Source organism: Takifugu flavidus, chromosome 7 (assembly GCF_003711565.1).
Source record: "Takifugu flavidus isolate HTHZ2018 chromosome 7, ASM371156v2, whole genome shotgun sequence".
NCBI lineage: Eukaryota > Metazoa > Chordata > Actinopteri > Tetraodontiformes > Tetraodontidae > Takifugu > Takifugu flavidus.
In genome coordinates, this window is record NC_079526.1 from 10,215,216 (window position 1) to 10,236,615 (window position 21,400).

The following is a 21,400-nucleotide window of genomic DNA, read 5'->3' on the forward strand; positions in this document are numbered from 1 at the left end:
GACAGAGTGAAAGATAGAAGCAAAGCTGACCGACCGTGTGTGTGTGTGTGTGTGTGTGAGAGAGAGAGAGAGAGTGTTGAGGGAGGGGGGGCTCTGCCCAGGAACGGCTACGAAAGCATGTCGACGGGGGGTGGGGGGCGCTCAGTGTGCTGCTAGGTTACTTTATCGTGTCCCTGTCCTCTGTCTCATTGAATCCATGTCAGCACTCAAGACCGGTCAGCCCCCCCCCCCCCCCCCCACCACCACCGCCACCACCGCTGTCCCTCCCCTCGCCACGTCTGACTCATGCAGCTGATGAAAATAATGGCTGTGAAACAAAACGTGGTTTTAGTGCTGCCCGATATAAAAGGGGGTTGATAGCATGTGGGGGGGTCGTGCATTGATCTCCGCCAGTCTTCTGGTAGCAGCACGCCGCCGGAGCAGAACACAGAGACGTTTCTGTTGGGGGGGGGGCGGTCCAGCTTGTGCAGGTCGCCCATTCAGTTGGTGTCACACTGACAACGTGCCTCCCTTTGTTTGTTTGTTTGTGTGTGCGTGCGGTGTGTGTGTGTGTGTGTGTGTGTGGTGTGTGTGTGTGTGTGTGTGTGTGTGTGTGTGTGTGTGCGATAACGCCGAAAACGCTCCCTTTTCAAGGCTCACCTTGGAAACGCTGTCTCCAACGCCGCGCCCGCCCTCAGAGATGCCCATTTGATTTTTGATTCTTCCGACATTATTTGTACACGGCAGCACAAACACTCTCCTGCCTGTGCACCCCCACCCCCACCTTTGACTGGTTTAGCTGGGGAATAAATGGTTCTGGACTAAATTATTCTGAGCAGCACCCTCGCTCGGCCCATCCAGCTTTTGTGCCTTCAAATGACGGTATTGATTTTTAAGGTACCTTCAGAAATGCACCGCATTGTATCCTTGTCTCAACCTGATATGTGCCACCAGCTCCTGCAAGATTTAATACACTAAAACAAGCCGGCCGAGCGAGCCCCGTCTCCCTCTCCCCGTCTCCCTCTCCCCTTTCACTCCCCCCTTTCTTTTCATCCTTCCACACAGAAAAGAGATCGAAGAGAATGTAGCTTGTTCCCTCAGCCTTTTGGAGCTGCTTAAAGCTTATAATATTTCACGATGTCTATAAAATGATATGCGATTGTTTTGTACAACAGGAGGGTTTCTTATTTCTCCTGCCTCATTTCATTCCTCTCTGACTCCTCCAGACTCCGTCTTGTGTGGCCCGTCCTGTCCCCCCCCACCCCCCACCCCCACAGTGATGGATTTTAATGCATTTCCATGGCCTTATTGATATAGAATGACACTAAATTTGGCGCCAGTCGGCCCGTCCGAAAGACGGCAACGATAGATGTTTATTGGGTTAGTCTGTGGACATGCGGGGATGTGAAGGCTCTGCTCTTCTCATACTTATGGAGAAATTAACAGTGTTTTTCCTCCCTCTCTCCCTCTGTGCGCTGCACTCGTCTATCTTGGTGTATTAACGCTGCCGTTACTCTGTTTTGACAGCTCAATCTCATCTTCCTGGTCATCACAATGTACAAAATGGTCAAGCACTCCACCACCCTGAAACCAGACTCTAGTCGCCTGGAGAATATAAAGTAAGTAAAGGGTCGTGTCCCAAACCCCTGCATTCTCCTCCCTACCAGCAGCGCCGCTCCTGTTGCTACGACCCCCACAGAGCGACGAACAGGTTTTTTTCTTCTTCAAATATGTCTTTGTCTGACGGCTGAGCTTAATTTTAGCCCTTCTTGGAACAATTTGCTATCAGCGAAGGAGATTTTGGCTTGACTTTGCAGACCCTGTGAGTCACGGCTCCGTCCTCTGCTGCTTCGCTCCAGGCCACCGGCCGCAGAATTGCACTGGCGTGACACGCATCACTCCGAGGCTGCGACTCAACCACGCCCCGTTAGCTCTGCCGGGGCACGGCGTAACAGCTACCATGTGTGTTTGCTGCTGGAACATGTCAAAGCTGCGTTTTTACCGCCCCTCCCCCCCCCTTTTTTTTTGTTTCGTCTTAATAGATCCCAGATAATAAGAATTTCCCTCCTTCCAACAGCCGCCACTTGCTAACGCCGACTGAGGCTCAGCTTTTATGGCGCACTTTTATGATCTCTTCTGGATTCCTTTTGACTTTTATCAGGCTAATATCATTTTCTTGCTCATCCCCTGGCCGCTGCTACATAAAGCAAGCCCTCCGCCGCGGCCTGGTTTTTCCGGGGGTGGTCGAGCCGCTGTTTTGAACCTCTGTTTGTTATTGTGTGCAACATTCCTTTGCTGCGGTTTGACTGCAATCAGGACGGGTAGTCAGAACAGGGGTTTATTTAGACTCCCTGATTTATTTCAGACTGCTCACGTATCAACAAAACCGCAGCAGAACACATGTATTGAACATGGTGACATCGATGCCCCCCCCCCCCCCAAAAAAATGCATCTTTTGTTTGGCTTTGCTGAAACTGGCTGTTTACTCGCAACCCTGACTGTTGACTTGTAGCAAGGTGACCCAGTTTGTTACCTGCATGCAGCAATCCTAACACACGCCCTCTCTTTTCTCCTCCCCGCTGTCACCCTCCTCTTCTTCTCTCTCTCCCACCTTCCAGTAATTATCATGTTTGTGACGGCTACTATAACACAGATTTGCCCGGGTAAGCTTCCTCCACGCATCCCTGCCACCAACACACGTCCTGCAAATGCGCTAAGGCCATTTTTTTTTTGTTAATTCTAATTGAATCATCAGCAGTGCAAACGTACAAGTCTCTGTTGTTTAGTTCTTCTGTTTCCAAAACTGTCGCCTCTAATGATTTCTCATGGCTCAGAGTTGGAGATCTGCCGCCCGTGTGCCCACTAACTCGCACTCGTCTGTGCTCTGATCTAATCGTGTTCCTCTCTCCCTGCTTATCTTTTGCTTTCTAGCTATGAAGATAATAAACAGTTTATCAAGTAAGGACACGTTGCCCAGAAGTCCCCCTTCTCCAGCCTGTTGTTGATTCTCTCCTTTTGTCTTTGTTTTATTCTTTCCTTTTCTCTGCTGGTCCACCGCAGCTGCAGAGCCCCCCCCCCCCCCCCCCCCCCCGTCCTTTGTGAATGTTCTTTTCGCACCATGTCCGTCACCTTGAGATCCAGTTTTGTTGTCGTTATGTCTCGGCGCTCTGAAGTGTGGCCGCTGCTCGTCTGTGAAGGCGCGGCAGGACCTTCACGGACGACTCAGCGGGGGATTCTTCCTTCATCCTAGCACTTCCTGTGCTCTAAAAACATAGCGTTATATGTCTTGTTATTGTTACAATGTTTTTTTTCTTGTTGTGCTGCTCATTATTTACATATTGCAGCATAAAATTGGGGTTTCTTCCATCTTGGATTCTTCAACAGCACAACAGCTGGTTTGAGGATGGAAAGGGTGCAGGTTCCGTTGTTTAGCACTAAAACACAGACCAGGGAACCTAAAAATGCTCCAAAATTGCTTATTAATCCTCTACCAGTTGTGTTATTGTGCTCCTGACCCCCTCCATATCAACCTACACCCTTAAAGGGGAGGGGAATGTGGGAAATGGGGTGTGGCGATGGCAAAACCTAGCGTTTCAGAGTGACGGTGACTACAAAAGAAACTCATCCTCCTCTCACTTTGCCTAATGGCTCCTACTCTAGAGGTGACCTCATGCCTGCGTGTGTTTGTGGTTGTGTCCTTCAGGTCCTGGGTCATGGGCGCCTTCGCCCTGCTGTGTCTGCTGGGCCTCACGTGGTCCTTCGGCCTTTTCTTCATAAACGAGGCCTCCATCGTGATGGCGTACCTCTTCACTATCTTCAACACCTTTCAAGGAATGTTTATCTTCATCTTCCACTGCCTCCTCCAGAAAAAAGTACGTTTTTTTTTTGTTTGTCCTTACAGACGGTGGTAATTCTGTCAAGTTGAATCTTTCCTGACTATCGCTGAACCTCTGCACGGGCATGAAGACTTTACAGAGCCCAAAAAAGCAAAAAAACATCCTCACTCAAAGATTTTAGAGTCCGCAGACGTGTAAACACCCGGCCGTTCTGCTCATGCAGGTCCGCAAAGAGTACAGCAAGTGCTTCCGCCACACGTACTGCTGCGGCGGGCTGCCGGCGGAGAGCTCGCATGGTTCTGTGAAGACCTCCACCACACGGACCAGCGCCCGCTACTCCTCTGGTACTCAGGTAGAGAAGCCGCTTCACTCCTCAGGTGTCCAGAGGGTCCTCGATGGTCCCGTGAGAAGCTCCAACGGCATCGTTGGAACGTCACATTTGGCTAGCAGGAGGAAACACCGTCCTGCTGTACTGCATGAGCGCCTTTTTCTTCTCTTCTGCCCTTGTTAGCACTTGCTTTTATGCCTCATCTCACTAACGTCACAAGCATGAGCGCTGTGCGCTTTAAAGTCGGAATTTTGAAGTCAAAGAAAAAAAAGGGCTCCAACGATTTTTCGGCAGCGCCTAAAGATGCGCTTCCTCCCATCTGGTGTATCCGTGTGTGCGTTGATCTGCACGCTCAAACATACCAACAGAAGATAAAGCGAAGTGGAAGCTGCGTGGGCTTCTTTAAAGTCCTAATTACTTATCCCTTGTTGACCTGACAGAGTCGTATCAGGAGAATGTGGAATGACACCGTAAGAAAGCAATCTGAGTCCTCCTTTATCTCAGGTGACATCAACAGCACCTCCACCCTTAACCAAGGTCAGTTCACACCTCATTTCTTTCCGCCTTCACACCTACCAGACTCACACATTTCATCCCCCAGCTAAAAGTCTTGCGTCTGGTTCCATGGTTCCTCTGCAATGAAAGTACTCAGCTAGAAATGTCAGTTCTGTGCAAAACTAGAAAGAGAGCAATGGGGGAAGGGGGGGGGGTGATCTGGGCCTTCAGTCCAGACTTTCTGTTCTGCCAAGGAAGGATTACAAAAATCCTCCCTCAAATAGTGCGCTATCATTCTGGCCAGTAATGCTGCTCTCAAATAGAGGCAAGGCTCTGAGAGTGTTTTTCTCTTTTTTACTTCTTATTTAAGTGCTTGGCTGCCTAAAGTTCAAACCCAGACTCAGGGGAAACAGACAAATCTTAAGCCAGACAAGGGGGTTGCTTCAGAAAAATCTTGACACGCAGAGGGAGGCCATTTGTTGCCCGGCGTCGAAGGTGACTTACAAGGAGCGGCGGGGGAGGGGCAGAGGCATTTATTATTTAGGTTGAGCACAGATATGACGATGAGCAGATGATGTTCAACTCTGGCTGACCCGCACTGCTCGCCATGTTGCCGGGCTTCCGGCTACATCTGAAAGGGCGTTCCGAGCGTGCGAGCAGAAAGGGCGAGTTTACACTCAGGTAGTTTGGCTTTGCTCGCTCCGCTAACCTCCTGCGACTCCTGGCGCCGCTGCTCCTTTCTTCCTCTCTTCTTTCTCCTTTTTTTTACCCTTTTGCTGTGACTTCCCACAAGGCAAACCCCTGTACACAACTGTGTTCCTCTGAGATCCAGGAAGCCCCCCCAACCTTTCCTCTGGGTATTAATGTAAAGATTGGTTATTGATCACTTTAGGGCATTGTAGCCCCCCCCCCCCGTCAAACCGGTGCACTAAAGTGGGGCTGTATCTCCAAAAAGCACTTACCTGTCATTAACAACATCCCCAGAGGCTTCCAAAAATGACAGATGGCATTTAACTCTGGTGATAAATGGCAGCGGAAGTACTTCAGATCCCGCAGGCTGGGAAGGGAAAAAGGAGATGAAAGTAAGATGGGGAAGGGAGCAGCGGCCAAATTTGAGTCTAAATAAAGATTTTGATTTTGATACTTGGAAAAAATAAATGCAGCTCTTTGTCTGAGAGGAGATGTTATACTTGGGCCTGGCTCAAACAGCGAAACACAAACGTAGAGAAGGAGCGGACGGGGATATTGACTCACAATAATGAATACAGCAGTGGATGGATGCTGGATGGCTGCAGTAATGAGCTCAGGGGGCTGAAATGAGCGCATAAATTAACAGGTTATGAGGACCACACACACTATAACCTCGTTTAAATGTTAAGGTCACTTGCTGACAAATGTCCTTCCTCCTTCTTCCAAACTGATCCTCCTCTTCTGTCTCGCCACTCCAGGAATGACCGGGAATTATCTACTAACAAACCCTCTTCTCCGACCACAAGGCACTAACAACCCTTATAACACCTTACTGGCCGAGACGGTCGTGTGTAACACCCCGACGGCTCCAGTCTTTAACTCGCCAGGTGTGCTTCCTTCACACATTTGTTGCACTTTTTCTTCCTCTTCTTCTCCTCTGTCTTCTTCTGCATTTCCCTCTCATTGCCTCCGAAATATCAGCATTGAAGCTAAACACTGGAGACGCCTTGAAATCGTGTGTCCCGCCGCGTTAAGATAAAATAAAAAGACAAATTAAAAAGATCCTACATGATTTGCATTATCAGCAGATGAAAAGAAAGTTTTAAAAAATGGATTTCCTGATCACAATTATACCGTTTTCACAACTCTGAAACACCCCTCACAGCGTTAAAAGAAAAATACTGAAAAAAACCAACAGATTTATATAGAATGATAGTAAATCCCAACTTCAGTCCATTGAGAGTGTGTCTGAGGGGAAGGGGGGGCTTAACGTTCTCCACACACACACGCTGTGCTCCCACATTCTTTTATCTGAAGGGGACATGAGTGATTAAGATAGGAAAGTGACGCTACATGCATGTTCTCCCCTGCGATAAGACAAGACATAATATAAACCACATGATTAATCGGCTTCCCGTGCAGACATCAATAACTACCCGAGTCAACGGCGTGTTTGCCTGAAGTTGTCTCTGTCTAAACAGATTTGATAGATGATCTCGATAGGACGACCCCAGCGCCGAGTCTGCTGTTATTATGTGTGTGTTTTCTTCTTCTCTTTCTCAAATTGGAATGTTTTGTCATGTTTTTTTGTGCTTGTTTCCTTCTGCTTCCCTCTAGTCACCTACAGAGAGACAAGTATGGGAGTAAAACTTAACTTTGCCTATCAAATGTAAATTTTTTTCAGCATGCTTATTAAAAAAAACAAAACATTGCGAACCCTCGGCACAATCACTGGTTTACTTTAGGCCATGAACACACACTCAGTGAGCAAGTGGTTCACAAAACTACCCGCCCAAATTCAAGTTCAATCTGGAAAGAAATAAGCCGCATGTGAGCTAATCAGTCAGGACCTGACAGCTTTACGGCCTTTGCCCATTACTCTGCTTCCCTCCCCTCTTTCATTTGTGCTTTTAACCAACCGTTTTTGTTTTGTTTTCTCCCCTCCTGCTGTTAAGGGACAACATCAAAGAGACTTCTGTTTTCTTTTCTTTTTTCTTTTTTGCGTTTGGCAGCATCGGTGTCCAGTCGTACCCCCCCACCCCCCTCCTCACGGCTCCCCAGACGACACCAGTCTGGACTGAATTGCCTCCTAGCTGGGCTAAACACCTGAACACTGCAGCGGCAGCTGTTCTCATTTCTCCGAGTATTTTAACACTGCAGAATCTCACACTTATTACAGTTTTTGACCCCAAAAAAAGTCTCTGAATCATCTCTGGCCTGATACATGCATTACGTTTCAGTTTTGTAAAGCTAGCAGAGCACATTTTGCTCCTCCGTATCTCCACTTTCAATCATAAGATAAATCGTATTTATCTTTTAGCCGCTGTTTGTCCGCGACCTCATTGCCTTGAGAAATTCCTAACATGGCTGCCTGTGACCTCAGCAGAGGTTCTGCTTTTTGTCCCGACCTGTTGGGCAGCGACCACGGTCTCGCTGGGAACTGTCATTGTGACGGATGCCAAGCGCCGAGCTGCAGGCTAGCACTGACCTTTGTCGGCTTTCGGGTACACGAGCTGCTCGCTAATGGACCAAACGTGTACCAACACACACCAAAAAGAGATTTTATTTTATTTTATTTTATTTTATTTTTTACAAAAAGTAGCTGCGGGCATTTCAAATCACAGACCACAAAGCTGTTTAATGCTCATTCGTCTCGTTTGCTGAACCCTTGCTCTCGCTAAGTTGCAGTTCAGACTCTTCTGTTACATTTGGTTGTTCCTTTGAGTGATTGTTCCTCATGTTACAATAAACCATTTTACTTTCTTTTGTACATCAGCTGCTCTTAGACCAGATAGCCTGAGCAGACAAACATGATGTGAGTTGTGAGTCTTTTCACCTGCTGTGTGTGGTGACGGTGGAGTGCTGCTTGTGGGCTCCCCCCCATGTAGTGAGATATTTAAAAATAAATATGGCTGCCCTGTTCATAAGAGACTTTTCCCTTTCTGTCTGTCATTTTCACATCTTTCTTTTCCCCCTCAAACCCGTTAGTTGCTAGAAAACCTGTAAGTGTCGTAGCTTGCCCGTCTGTGGCTCCATCCCTTGCTCGGTATGTCGTGATGGTGATTACTGCCGCTGATTGCCCTTTTTAATGTTGTTTGGGATCTTTTCCTGTGCTTTGTCGCTTTTGTGGCGGCAATATTTCACAATTAAAGCAACTTTCAAAATGGAAAGTTAATCTGTGGGCAAATCCTTCCCCATGAGAAGTACTGTCCAGTCATGCATGCTTATATGCTGTGTGTCAAAGATTGTGCCGAACTAACCGATTGACGGCATGGCTTACCTTGACTTGAGTCTTTTATGTGAAAATGCATCCTAAACAGCATTAAAGCTATTTTTGAAGTTGTCGCTGCTTTTCTCTAATGCCGTCTCCCATCACGTGTTCCTTTTCTTTCCAGGGCATTCACTGAACAATGCGATGAGGGATACGAGTGCAATGGATACTCTGCCGCTAAATGGTAATTTTAATAATAGCTACTCACTTCGCAACGGGGACTTTGGCGACAGTGTGCAGGTAGTGGACTGTGGCCTGAGTCTGGATGACGCTGCCTTTGAGAAAATGATCATCTCCGAGTTAGTACACAACAACCTGCGTGCCTGTAACAAGAGCAGCCAACAGCAGCAGCACCCCAGCTTACATCACCCTCCCCACCATCACCGGCCCCCGCAGTACCACCAGCACGCGGAGCGGGCTCCGCCAAAGGTGACAGTTTTAGGTGGCAGCAGCAGCGAGGACGACGCCATCGTCGCTGACGCTTCGTCTCTGGTGCATGTCGCCGACGCGGTGGGCCTGGAGCTGCACCATCAGCAGGAGCTGGAGGCGCCTCTCATCCCCCAACGGACTCACTCTCTTCTGTACCCCCCCCAGAGGAAGGTGAGGACCGATGGGGGAGTTGAAACATTTGTCGACGAACTGACGCCCACCACCAACCCAGAGGATAGTCCCCAGTCCCCGAACAGAGACTCTTTGTACACTAGTATGCCTAATCTGAGAGACTCTCCCTCCCCCGAGAGCAACCCTGAAGTGGTGGAGGACCTGTCCCCCTCCAAGAGGAGCGAGAGTGAGGACATTTATTACAAGAGCATGCCCAACCTAGGTGGCGGCAACCAGCTCCAAGCCTATTACCAGATAGGCCGAGGGACCAGCGACGGCTACATTATTCCTATTTCGACAGAGGGTTGCATCCCTGAAGGCGACGTCCGGGAAGGACAGATGCAGTTAGTGACAAGCCTTTAAATGTATTTAAATCATCCTCCACCCTTTTGGATCCCATAAAACACCACTGAAAGGAAGGGTCTCGACACCCCACCATAAATACTCACCATTTCCAGAGCCCCCTTGAGCTGCATAGCTGTTCGTTTGTTGCCCCCCTCCCCCTCCCTTAGGCTAACAGACTTGGCGTAGGTTGACCCAAGTTTCTCTGAGACTGTACATAAAATGCAGAGTGGAATTTCCCTTCTAAGAGACAAGCCAACAATGTATTTAAACGTGCTGCTGCTGTTGGGCGAACGAGGAAACGTTTAAGGTAGAAAGAAAAAAACATTGACAGGACAAAAAAATTATGGCAAACTTTTACCGGCTCCATCAGATCGGCTCCTTCCCAGTCAAAAGGCTGTACATACACCCCCCCTCCCCCACAACATCCTTGTTGAGGTTCTTTTATCGTAATTTAAACAGGAACAGGACACAGGACTCTGATTGTAAAATGTTCCTGACCGGACTTTGAGAAAAGGAATATAAGGTTCTGGTTGCCCGCGCTCTCCATCGCCACGATGTTTGGATTGTATGACCACTTGCAATCAAGCCCCCGGCCTTATATTTTCTCAAATGTACATTGAACTGTTGTCAAGACAAATGGCTGAAATATATATTTTGTTGTATTTCTAGTGTAAAATACAAAATCCTGGAAGACCGTAAGTACGAAGAAACGTTTTAATTGCAAAGTTTAACATTTGAGAGGCTATGGTGTAAAAGTTGCACATACAGTGACGCGGTGTGTTCATGGTCCCGACACAAAACAATCATGGTAGTTTCAAATGTAAGGGAGGATTCTGCTACTTTTCCCACACGTAAACAGTGTTTTTTTTCTTCTTTCTATGCTTTAGGTCCAGAGATCCATTGAACGCGTTAATTTTTGCCAAAGTATCTTTACTTTAGTAGAATGGGAATGTAAACAAAAAAACAAAACAAAGGAGAAAAAAAGCAGCTGAAGTGATTTACGCATCACACAGTCTTTTTCTGTGTAATTTAATAATCCACAATAATCCAGATAGACGTTTTTAACATGACAGCAACGAGAAAGAAAAGCAACTAGCCGTCAAGATAAACAGTGATCATAAATGTTGTTCTTCCATCCATAGGTTTGGACATTTTATTTATTTCAATCTTTGCAACAAAAATAAAAGAAAACAAACAAAAAAAACGGACAAATCGATGGGAAACATGTGAATATTTTCCAGCACTGGTATACATGCTGTACTGTAGCTCATCTTTTCTATGTGTTACCAAGGGGCTCATCACTTAAGACTGATGTAAAGTTCAACACTTGTTTAACAAAATCAAATAAATGTGAGATTTTTGGTGAAATTGCCAGTTGCTTTTTAACAGTTTTTTTTTGTTTTTGCTACTTTTTGAGCAAACAGGTTGAATTATTTTGCTATTGAGAAAAGTACACCTTTGACTCAGGTTATAAAAGTAAGTCCCGAGCACCTTGAAAGGTAAAAAGATTGTTTTCTGGGGAATTTATTTGCTTTCTTCTGCTTTTTTCTTCTTTTTTTCTCAATTCTCCTTCGGTCGCTGCAGAGTAGAGCAAACTCATTTCACCATTATGTGTTAGAGAAGCCAAATCTTTCTATGTGATTCAAAAATGAGCAACTCAGGTAGGAAAATTGCATTGTAAATGTTCCTCTGTGTGGTTGTAACTCAAATAAAGGTTCCAAAAATAACACTGGTTCACAGCATTGTCCACTTAGTATATTATTGAATGGAAAATAATGGTCCTGTGCCATTAGAAAGAATCCTTTGTAAAAGAACCCTTGTAAGCTAGTAGCTTTAATAATAGTGGAACCGAGTCCATGGACCTAACAAGGGGTGAAAGGTACCATGGCTGCATTTGTAGAAATCCATATTTTACACCTAATATGTTCTAGTGTGACACATATTTGCTCTAATTAATGTCCCAATCCTGCTGAAGCCCACCTTCGGTCCTCGTGCGCTTCACGCCTCAGGTGGTGCAGATTTTCTAAAGCATTTTAAAGCACAAGTTGAGGCAGAGTGACAGCTCTTAGTGGGGGGGGGGGGGGCTGCAAATTATGCTCTCTACCATTTGGCATCGAAGGAAATGAGTCAGAGCTTAACAAGAATCCACTTTATGTGAGCATAACGCTGCGTGGGCAACGCGTTGTTTTGATGTTTTGCACAATTATGTGACATTTGGTGCAATTATAAGAGGCTGCAAATTACGAGGGGGATTATGTTCTTTGTTTTTTTTAATGTTTTTTTTTTTTCCCATTGCGAACGTTTGTGCAAACCGCTTTAAATGTCAGCTAGAAAACAAGTGTTGAGGTTAACTGTTGAAAATGGCAGGCGCAAATTGATGCGTAATAAAATGGTAAGGAAAACGCTATCAACTGTGTATGTTGACCCGGAACCCTAAATGCAAATTATATGTGAACATATTCTCTTTGGCAGCCGTTAACGGTGGATTGTTAGCTGAAATGAACAATGCTGTCCAACCCCCCCCCCCCTCCCAATGCAGTTTATTTATCCTAACACACCGACCTCGGACGTGAACAAACTCCACTGGTAAGTTGCTTTGTTTTCATTATTAAGGGCAGGGAAACGTGATCTCTAATCGACTGTTTGTTTGGACAGGGAATGTGGACCGCACTGCCTCCGGCTTTGCGTGTGGCCTCCTCACAGCGAAAGAGCCTCTCTGGCTCCTCTTCTCGTGCTGTGGGAGAGACTCACCCTTTTGTCAAACACTGATTTAGAAGTAGGCCAGGAGCCGAGGGGCTCGGGGCCCGCTCGTGCCCGCTGAGGCGCAAGTCGGGCCGCGGAAGCTAGATACTCACGTCAGCAAAAAAAAAAAACAGGCTGGAACTACAAAAGTCGGATGTGTCGGAAGCGTGAGAGTAATGTGTGGCCAAACAGAGTCACGAAGGCAGAGAAAGAGGTGCGACACAGCTGAGCCTCTGAGGATCGTGATGCAAGAGCACATAAGAGATTCCTGTGATGCTGGTGAGACTTCCTGTGTCCCTACTACGGCTGTCCTGTCTGGGGACAACAAATGAGGGCAAATCATTTTTTAAACATCTTGGTAGTGGGTAGGACGCAAGAATACACCTGGACAGGCCGTCAGTCCAGAGGTGTCTCACAAACTACTGGCAGGACCGAAAGCGTTAAACCACATTTTTAACAGGGCAGCTTGCTGATGGTTGGGGCCTGTTTTTTATGTTTGTTGGTGTTTCTCAAAGTTCAGTTTATAAAGTTCTCTTCCAACTCTTTGGGGTGCTCTCCGAGGTTATCAATAGCAGCTCCTCTGAACGGTAAACATCGCTGATCATATCATCAACGATCATGAAAGAGAACGTGCACCGGCCAAGGAAAGCCTCTCAAGCCACAACCACTAACTGGCAGGCCAAAGTAACTTCATGAAGTCTCAAAGTCAAAGGTGACCCCTTGACCTCTCGCTCTTTTCTTCCTCCAGATTCCTTTGTCCTGTCCCCTACTTCAAATGTACAGATTGGTGGCCCATGGGCGACTTAGATCCGCTCCCGTCGAGGTGAAAAATCCAATTAACCTGCAGCTCCAGCTCCCTTCATTATAATTCCCTCCCATAATTATGAAATTACCAGATGCAGGATTTCAAATGGAAAAAGTATGAGAGAGATTGACTCAGAAAAGAGGATGAAATAAACCACTGGCTGCCAATGCGCAGAGCTCCCATTTACCTCGAGGGGAAACTGCTAATTCTTCGTACCGGGTTTGAAGGTGAGACCTGCCAAAGCCTTGTAGTCAGAGTAAGAAATGCGGAAACAAAAACACAGCATGGTGGGAAGGATGAGGAATTAGCCTTTGAGAGTGATGGATCGGCTTGTGTATCGTGGTAAAAATACACCAATATCTTGTAGCATTACAGCAACAGAGTTAGCACGCTGGGGTCCCTGTGTGAGCTGTGATGATGGAAGCCTATTCTTCTAAAGGTCAGCACCTACTTTAAAAAGTTTAGACAAAACCCCACCAAGCACCAGTGTGGTATTTAGTACTTGGGCTTGGTATTTGGACTTGGTATTTCGCTGGGAACAATAAGGGTTTGTTGTTTTTTTGGGTCCGACAAAGTAATTTTTAAGGGCAAAACTGGAACTGTGGAATCTCCCACTGCCTTTGAGCTTTAGCGGGAAGCATAAATAACTTGTTTTCAATGGAGTCCACGAGAACAACAACCTATTATCTGGCTTGAAATCTCACATTAGCCTCCATGTTACTTAATCGGCACGTAAATTAAGTAACAAGCTAGTAGTCACATCTTCTGAAGCACAAGTGGTTGAGTGTTTCCATACAGGGGGGTGTTTGATGTTGCCTTCTGCAGGTGTAGAGGCAAGAGAGGGATTTATTATTTATCCTTGAGATGTACACACAGAGAGAAGGTCGTTCTGGGTTCTTGCAATGGCAAATATTAGATATCCCTTTAACTCAATACTGGGTATTCATGGGTATCCCTTTAATGAGGAGCAGCTAAAATAGCTTTAAATATTCATGGAGCATCATCGTACATGAACAGCGGACTTCAGAGTCCACATGTTTTACCCTCATGGGCCAGGTGCAGATGTTTGGAGGTCGCTATTTTTAAGATTTAAAAAAGAGACAGCGATTCATCTCCGCAAGAACCTCTTGATGTCGGAATGGAAGTCCAGCTACAACCAATCGTAAGCTAAATTACTTACATCATCTTTCTTTTTTAGATTCCACATATATATATATACAGTATATACTTGCTAATTCATACACCTGGAATATGAGAAATGATTAAACGTGATTAAAGGGGCGTGAAGATCGTTGGGGTCGTCTCATCAAAATGCCACGGAGCCATTTGCTGTGGGATAAAGGGCATCGATGCAGCAGGCGATGGACGCCGCGCTGGCTTTACTATTGATAGGTGGAGGGGAAGGAGTTGCAACCTCGGGTGGAGACGCACACCGCGAGAAAACATTGATTCTGAGTTTCCTTGCTGGTGGCGAAGCCACACCGAGCGTATAAACTATACAACAACAACAATAATATTAATAATAGTAGCATCTGCATTTGCTCTGTAGTCTCTCCTTGAGATCCTGGAAATCATCTCCAGGAGAACCTTGGCTTGCCCCCCGCCACGTGGTCCCAGGCTCCCAGTAACCAGCACATGGGCTGTTTCCGAAACCACACACTCGTTCCCTGTTCACTACCCACAACATGGGGGACCTGGATTGCGTGAACTACGTAGTGCTCTCAATTTAAAGTTAGTATTCGGACAACGGAGTCATTTACGGCGCACGTAATGTGACGTCATGGTGTCGCATAATAATTACGAACCGGTCGCCGGGAAAAGAATTTGCGTCAGTTCGTTGCTGAACAGAACGTTGTCGGGGTGCGGAGACACATTAAAAACATAAATCTGAAAGTTGTGCCGGTATTGATCGTCATGGGGGGAGCACAGGTGAAAAACGAGCGGAGGGGAACGCAGCACGCCGAGAACTCGATGTGCGCTGAACTGCGGGTCAGTTTCAATATAGCGTGAGTGAAGTGTTGCGAGATCTAATCTGATTTCGTTTTATTAAAATGAAAATGAATCAATTGCACTTTTTCTTTTTTTGGGGGGGGGGGCAACAGATTCCTTCAGCCCAGCAGCTGCAGAGGCTGATTTGGTTAATATGACGCAGCTGATCGAAAGTCTGCGGAGCTCATTTAAATAATCAATGGGAACTAGTGGAGAAACAGGAAGCAGGTTCAAACCAGGATGGCGTCCTGAACGTTCGCCCCGAGTCTTCAGGTGAGGACGCCGGTCGGATCCTCGCTGCAGAGCTGAGACGCTTTTAGTTTGGGGTCTTTGCTTAAGCCACTGAGGCCTGAAGACGTTGATCTGCAGATCTGAAGGGCCGATTTGCTGCAGCAGCGTTATAGGAAATGACTAAAAGCAGGATTCAATAATTCAATATTTCCTCCAGTAATTCCAGCCTCCTCTCTGCTTTGTTCTGGTAAAGGTCAGATTCTGACAGATTTTGCCACCGCCAAGCAGCAATGGGGACATTTGAGGGATTATTCAACCATATTCGGAAGCGTTTGTGGATTAAGAAGTCATTACTTCACTAAATCAGCGGAGACATCCAAAGGATTGTTAATGAAACTCCTGGAATCAATCAACAGAACATTTCCCGGGCCGATGAAATTTCAAGCTTGACCTTTGGAGGCTTCCTCCTTAAACAATCTCATGTCTGACAATCGGACGTCTTGCCAATCATGGAAACGACGTCTCGGATCCGATTGCGCCCTCCGACCAGCATTATGTTGACTGAAAGGGAGAAGACAAGCAATTAAGGACATCAGATATGTTTCATATCGCCCGCCATCAAAAATAGATCCGAGTGATCAGGTGATCTAATGCGAGCTGCGCGTCCTCCCATCCTGGCCATTTTTCTGTTAATACAGGGCTTAAATTGCTTTCAGCTTATTTGTGATAATCGGAGTATTGACACTCGGAGCGCTGAATGGCGCCTTTCACACGGCCGAGCCGGAGCCCTGGAAAATAGACTTTTGATTTCAATGTATTTCAATAACGTTGGAGGAAATGGATTAGGCCGGCGCTGCTGCCTGATTGATTGGTTTCAGCCTTTATACTGGGCACAAGGCAGGCCGCCGCCGCCGCCGCCACCACCGATGTCTTTAAATGACCGATTCTGGGCTGACTTTGCGTTTTGCTTTAAGCCGACAGCCGTGGCGCCATAATTACAGTCGCTGCCCATTGGCTTGTCTGTCAGGCGGTATTTTCTCCCCTGAACACGTCCTGTTGCACTAAAGCAGAGCCGGGGGCATCCAGACAGATGTTGAATGGTTGTTTTGTCTTTAGAGGCTTTTGTTTCTTTTTTTTTGGGGGGGGGGGGTTGATTCGAAGGTAATATCAACTAGGAGCCACATTATACAGTAGCTCACTAATGGCGTCGGGCCGCCTGGCAGCTCTGTGGAATTAGATCATCAGTAAGAGCCGCCACGGATCGTTCTGGTCTCCAGTTGTGGAGGTTCCTTGCAGGCCTGGATCTGCCCGGGCTATTTTAAAGCCATGTGCCGTATTAGCCAGCTCAGAAACATGCTGCTAGCCGCGCCGCGGCGTCAAAGTCTGATGGACAGTCAGGCTCTTCTTTTTTTCACTTTTCCACAGCATGTCGAAATCTCACGCTTTATCGTCCGCGGGCTCTTTCTTTAAACGGGGAGGGGCGAGTTGAACCGAGGCCGCCGACGTGGCGCACACGTGTAATTTGGATAAAAGTGTCAATTTTGTTGTCTGCGCCTGTAATGCTCTGCGCCCTGAGCTGCACCGCCTGCGTTCATTTCCTGTTTGTCTGAGTTCACAGTGTTCCTCACCCGGTGTCAGTCACGTCCTGCCCCCCCCCCCCCCCCCCCCCCCCCGCCGCCATCGTCGCCCGGGGGACCTCGGCGAGGCAGCCGGAAATGTATTCTCTTAGCAGTACACTGGGTCACCCGGTCGATGGTGGCACGGGGGTCAGGGTTGGCTGGCGAGGGTGCCCGCTGTCACTGCTGCTGCGGTATTTAAAGCTCCCCGGATTCACGGCTGCTCCCCGAATCCACCCGGAGTAAGAAAAAGATGGAGAGACAGATGAGGGAGGAGGCACAAGGCAGTAAAGTCTGACCCCCGCGTCTCCTTGGCAGGATTCCTGTTTAAAACTGGCCTGGAGGACAACACAAAGGCCCACTTGATTAAACAGCACTGCAGATTATCAGGGTCCTCCGTACATATTTGCTCGGATGCATTAATCAAGAGTGGCTCGACTCCTCTGACGAAGAAGCGGCCTGATTAGGCAGCATTGAAATGCGGCTCGTGTTTGCCGTTCCTGGCATGAGCTGGTTTACATGCGACTCGCCGGCTGAAAGTGATATAACAACACCACCAATTGTGCAGCACAATAGGAAATCAGGGAGCAATCAGAGCGCTTTATTTACTTTAAACTCGGCACCTTTCACCAAAACATGATTTGATTAATGCCTTCATTTAGCATCTGTGGCGAATCAGGAGACGGAAAAGACGTAAAAGGGGGGAGGGGGTATCAGAGGCTAGTCTGCCAGTCTTTGTGCGCTTAAAAGAAATTGTTCAAATTGCTGCCACTCAGTAAATGACACGGCATTATTCACTTTAATCGATCACTGTGTTTTCTGTTAGCATCCCGGCACCTTACGAGCTAACGTTGAGGGATTTATGCTTCTTGCTTTCATTCAAATAATCGTGATATATCCGGAGACGTGAATGACAGCACCGTTAGCTTTAGCCAAGGGACGCGCCAGGTCCCTTCTCATTTCATTACATTACTCTCAACATTCCATAAAAATCTCTGATGGGACATTTCAGACAGTTTAGTATGCAGAAAAAGCAGCATCCTGTTTAAATCTGGAAAAAAAAAAAGTAACAATGTCGACATAATTGACACCGATTCATAAGCAGACACATGCTAGTTGCTGTTCCAAACGGAGACTGATAATAAAAAGGTATCATTTGAGCTCATCCTGTAATTAAACTCATGAATATATATTGGTTTGTTTGTTTTCTTCTTCAGTTTTTCACCTCTGCATCTAATCAACACCCTCAGCTGCGACCGGCTGACTGCAGAAAGTGCTGACTGTTCAAGGTTTCATCTCCCTGCGCGTAAAAAAACAGGAGTTTATGAGCAAATCCAATCTCTGGAGATAAAACCTGACAGGCTGAGATGAGTGTCACTCTCGGTACCGGCGGACGGTGATCGTTTAAAACGCGCCACATGGGACCGCTGCGCTAGGAGCCGCGGAGATAAGGACTAATTGGGGTCACGCGCTCGGTGCTTAATTCCCCAGCTTTTACACTATCATGTACATGGTATGATGAGTCTGCTCCGAGTCATTCCGGAGAATCCATTACATCATTGTGGCTGACAGCAGTCAATTAATATTAGCGGCTGCCCTGTGCCCGCCACTTGGCCGTCGTGAAATTGTTTGCAAGTGGAAGTATTAGAATTAGGTTATTAATCTTGTCACTGAGCTTGCAGGTGACAGGGTGCTCCCACAACTCATTAGGACTCATTAACGCCAGGCGGAGCGCATGAGGAGAAAAGTTACTCATCCCCGGGTTGAACGGGACGTACCGTTAGTGTTCGCCTAGCCCGGAGAATGACCTCGACCCCCCTATCTGTTCAGTGTGTGAGTGGTTCCACCTGTGTCCTCTCCTGCATCGCGGCGTTCCTCTGAGGCCGTCTCTGTCGCCTCAGTGTCAGAGACTTCCAGATCCACAGCACCACACAGCTAACTGGTTAGCTAACTGGTTAGCTGGCTAAATCATTTAAAATGGTACAAAAAAGGGACATTGGACAGTAAACTTGGTAGCCAGGACCCAGACAGGAAAAAGACAAAGGCTAATGGCAGGAGGACAGGAAAGGGTTTGGTTTGAGTGTTGAGTAGAGCTGCTGGCACAAACCTCATGGAACGAATCTTCGACGAGGTTCTGAAAGGAAGGAAAGTCACAAGGAAAGTCCAAGCAAGGAAATCCCAAATACCTGGTACGTACAGTATTTATAGCAAAACTGCGTTGGGATAAGTGACTTTTGTTGTTGCCATCATGCTTATTTTGGTGCACAGTGTACCCCTCCAACTGTTCATTTACCAATGTGATTAGGCTCCCAACCCTGTAGAATGTCAAAATGACATTCTAGGGGCTGATCAAAGATTCTCTGCAGGCCATTGTCACAGAAAAATGAGTTCATCAAAGAAATTTCCTAAAGGTTCAAAGAAATCTTCATGTGGCTTTAGCGTCCTTGTTACGGCTAATGAAGAAACCGCAGCATTTGTAACGGCAGTCGGGCTAAAATAACTTTCTGTGGTTTTGAAACATTTTTGTGCAGAAGTGAAAGGACAGGAGCATTTTGCTTTGATGTGGATGGAAACAAAGCAGCCAAATTGATTTTATTTTGTTAAATACTAACAAACAGCACTACGGCAGTATAGTTTGACGAGTTGCTGGAAAAACAATCAAACAGTCTCAAAAATCAGACCTTTTCACTCATTATCACCAGAGGAGAGCTAATAGCATCCATGCTAACCACAGTATTCAGCGTAGTTTAACTGGAGCTACTCGTCACAATTCATCATGTGATTACGACTGGGGACAAAGTCACTGACTGCTAACATATGTCGCTGGCATGTATTTTAATTGTGTGCACGCGCTTGTGCATGTGTTTGTGCGTGTGTTTGTGCGTGTGAGAAGAGAGGGAGAGAGAGCTGTCGCAGGACACAAATGAGAGATGAGAGTAAAGGATCAGGTCACCGTGAACCCACAGAGGAAATGGGGGGAGGCTAATGTGGAAATGAAGTGTCAGTGTGTTTCACCTTCATTAGTCAGAGTCACCACATGTTCTCACCTGGCCTGAGCGTCGTTAACCATCTCGGCTTCTGTCTGGCATAATGACAAAGGGCGCTAAACGGGGAGAGAACTGGGGGCGACGGCCTTCGCTAGCCGAGAACGCGGCCCCACAACGTTCGTTTATTATTCCGCTTGTTACTGTTCCCGACGTTTTCGATCTGATAGCTGCACGAGGCTTGTTAGTCACACGGGTTGAAATGATTCATTAATTCATTGAATGATTGATTATTTCGCTGAAACAGGTCCTGCCTGGTGAAGTGGTCGCTGCCTCAGAAGACGTTCAGACCGCTTCCAACTTTTAAAACTGACAACATCGTGACCGGATCGGTTTGGATGTTCGAGGCGACGACCTTCTCAAAGTCTCTCGTTCCTCTCAGTGCTAACGTTGAAGTCAACATTTGTCGTATCAAAGCAACTTTGTGTCTCCTACTCTGCCGCTGGTTTGGAAAATTCACCTTCACGTTGATTTTGGTACTAGATCTATATTTGCAAGCTAAAATAAGCTTTCCACTGGACCTGGTTGGAAAGCACTTCTAAAATCAACCAGCATGCTAACAATTTAGCCGCCTCAGCATCATCGGAGGTCATAGCTATGGGTTTATGGCCATGACCTTTGCTCATAGCCATAAACCCAAGAGTTTGTCTGGGAAAACTCGCCGAACTTTGCTGACTGATCAGCACCCAGATCCCAGATTGTTCACGCATAACCTATTCATCACTTTTAGAACGCGCTTCTCTCAATCGCAACACAATAAGTTAGACATAAGGACGAAAGGAATGGAGCCAATAACTCAAGCGCCTGACTGCAGGAGCCTGGTACAAGCAAATATCCCAATAAAGCGTGCATCAAGTCAATAAGACAACATTGAGATACACGACGGCGCGTTTAATGATGAGCCCTTCATTTTGTTCATATATTTGTCCTTTTTATGGCAGTTTTATTGCTGCAGCTGTTGTTTTCGGCGCAGCTCGTGTTAGGGAGCGAGGCAGCTTCCTCCCCCGTCATTGGCAACACTGTCGCCGCGGTGATTGATAATCTCTGTGAATCATTTGCAAAATGTTCAGTCTCTAAAGTCCAGAGTGAGAGAATCCCCCTCGGTTTTTCTGGTTCTGAGGTTTGAGGATGCGGCCTCTTTCGCGATGACATTTGTGTGGATGCTAGCCTCGTCCTTGAGCCGCGGGCTGCCTTTATTTGCATTACCGCATCGATAAATCACCTGACACCTTTACAGTTGCCGCCACGGACTACAGAGAATAGCTTTTTCTGGAGGAACGCGGTACCTCTGTGTACATAACCGCGCGCGGCGCCATTCATCATTAGGCGGTAATTTAAGTAAACGAGGGCGGTGATAAATCTAAAAACGTGTGAGCGGGAAAAAGTTTAGCGTCAGCTCTGTAGCGTTCACGCTAGCACGCAGCTACTG

General features: G+C 46.9%; 1 protein-coding gene across 30 annotated transcripts in view; it reads left to right on the forward strand.

Annotated features, from left to right (window-relative positions):
• Positions 1–11,271, forward strand: part of adgrl2a (adhesion G protein-coupled receptor L2a) — a 76,986-nt gene extending 65,715 nt beyond the window's left edge. For 4 of the 30 annotated variants that reach the window (XM_057037879.1, XM_057037885.1, XM_057037882.1 and 1 more), the window contains 9 exons: positions 1,507–1,598; positions 2,598–2,642; positions 2,911–2,937; positions 3,683–3,851; positions 4,039–4,167; positions 4,584–4,680; positions 6,087–6,215; positions 6,946–6,963; positions 8,724–11,271. In XM_057037879.1, the coding sequence (XP_056893859.1) occupies positions 1,507–1,598; positions 2,598–2,642; positions 2,911–2,937; positions 3,683–3,851; positions 4,039–4,167; positions 4,584–4,680; positions 6,087–6,215; positions 6,946–6,963; positions 8,724–9,562 (1,545 nt within the window). In that variant the 3' untranslated portion in view covers positions 9,563–11,271. Of the gene's footprint in view, positions 1–1,506; positions 1,599–2,597; positions 2,643–2,910; positions 2,938–3,682; positions 3,852–4,038; positions 4,168–4,583; positions 4,681–6,086; positions 6,216–6,945; positions 6,998–8,104; positions 8,144–8,723 lie in introns of all 30 variants that reach the window. The other 26 variants (XM_057037890.1, XM_057037894.1, XM_057037891.1 and 23 more) reach the window with 16 other exon arrangements.
• Positions 11,272–21,400: the final 10,129 nt, after the last annotated feature.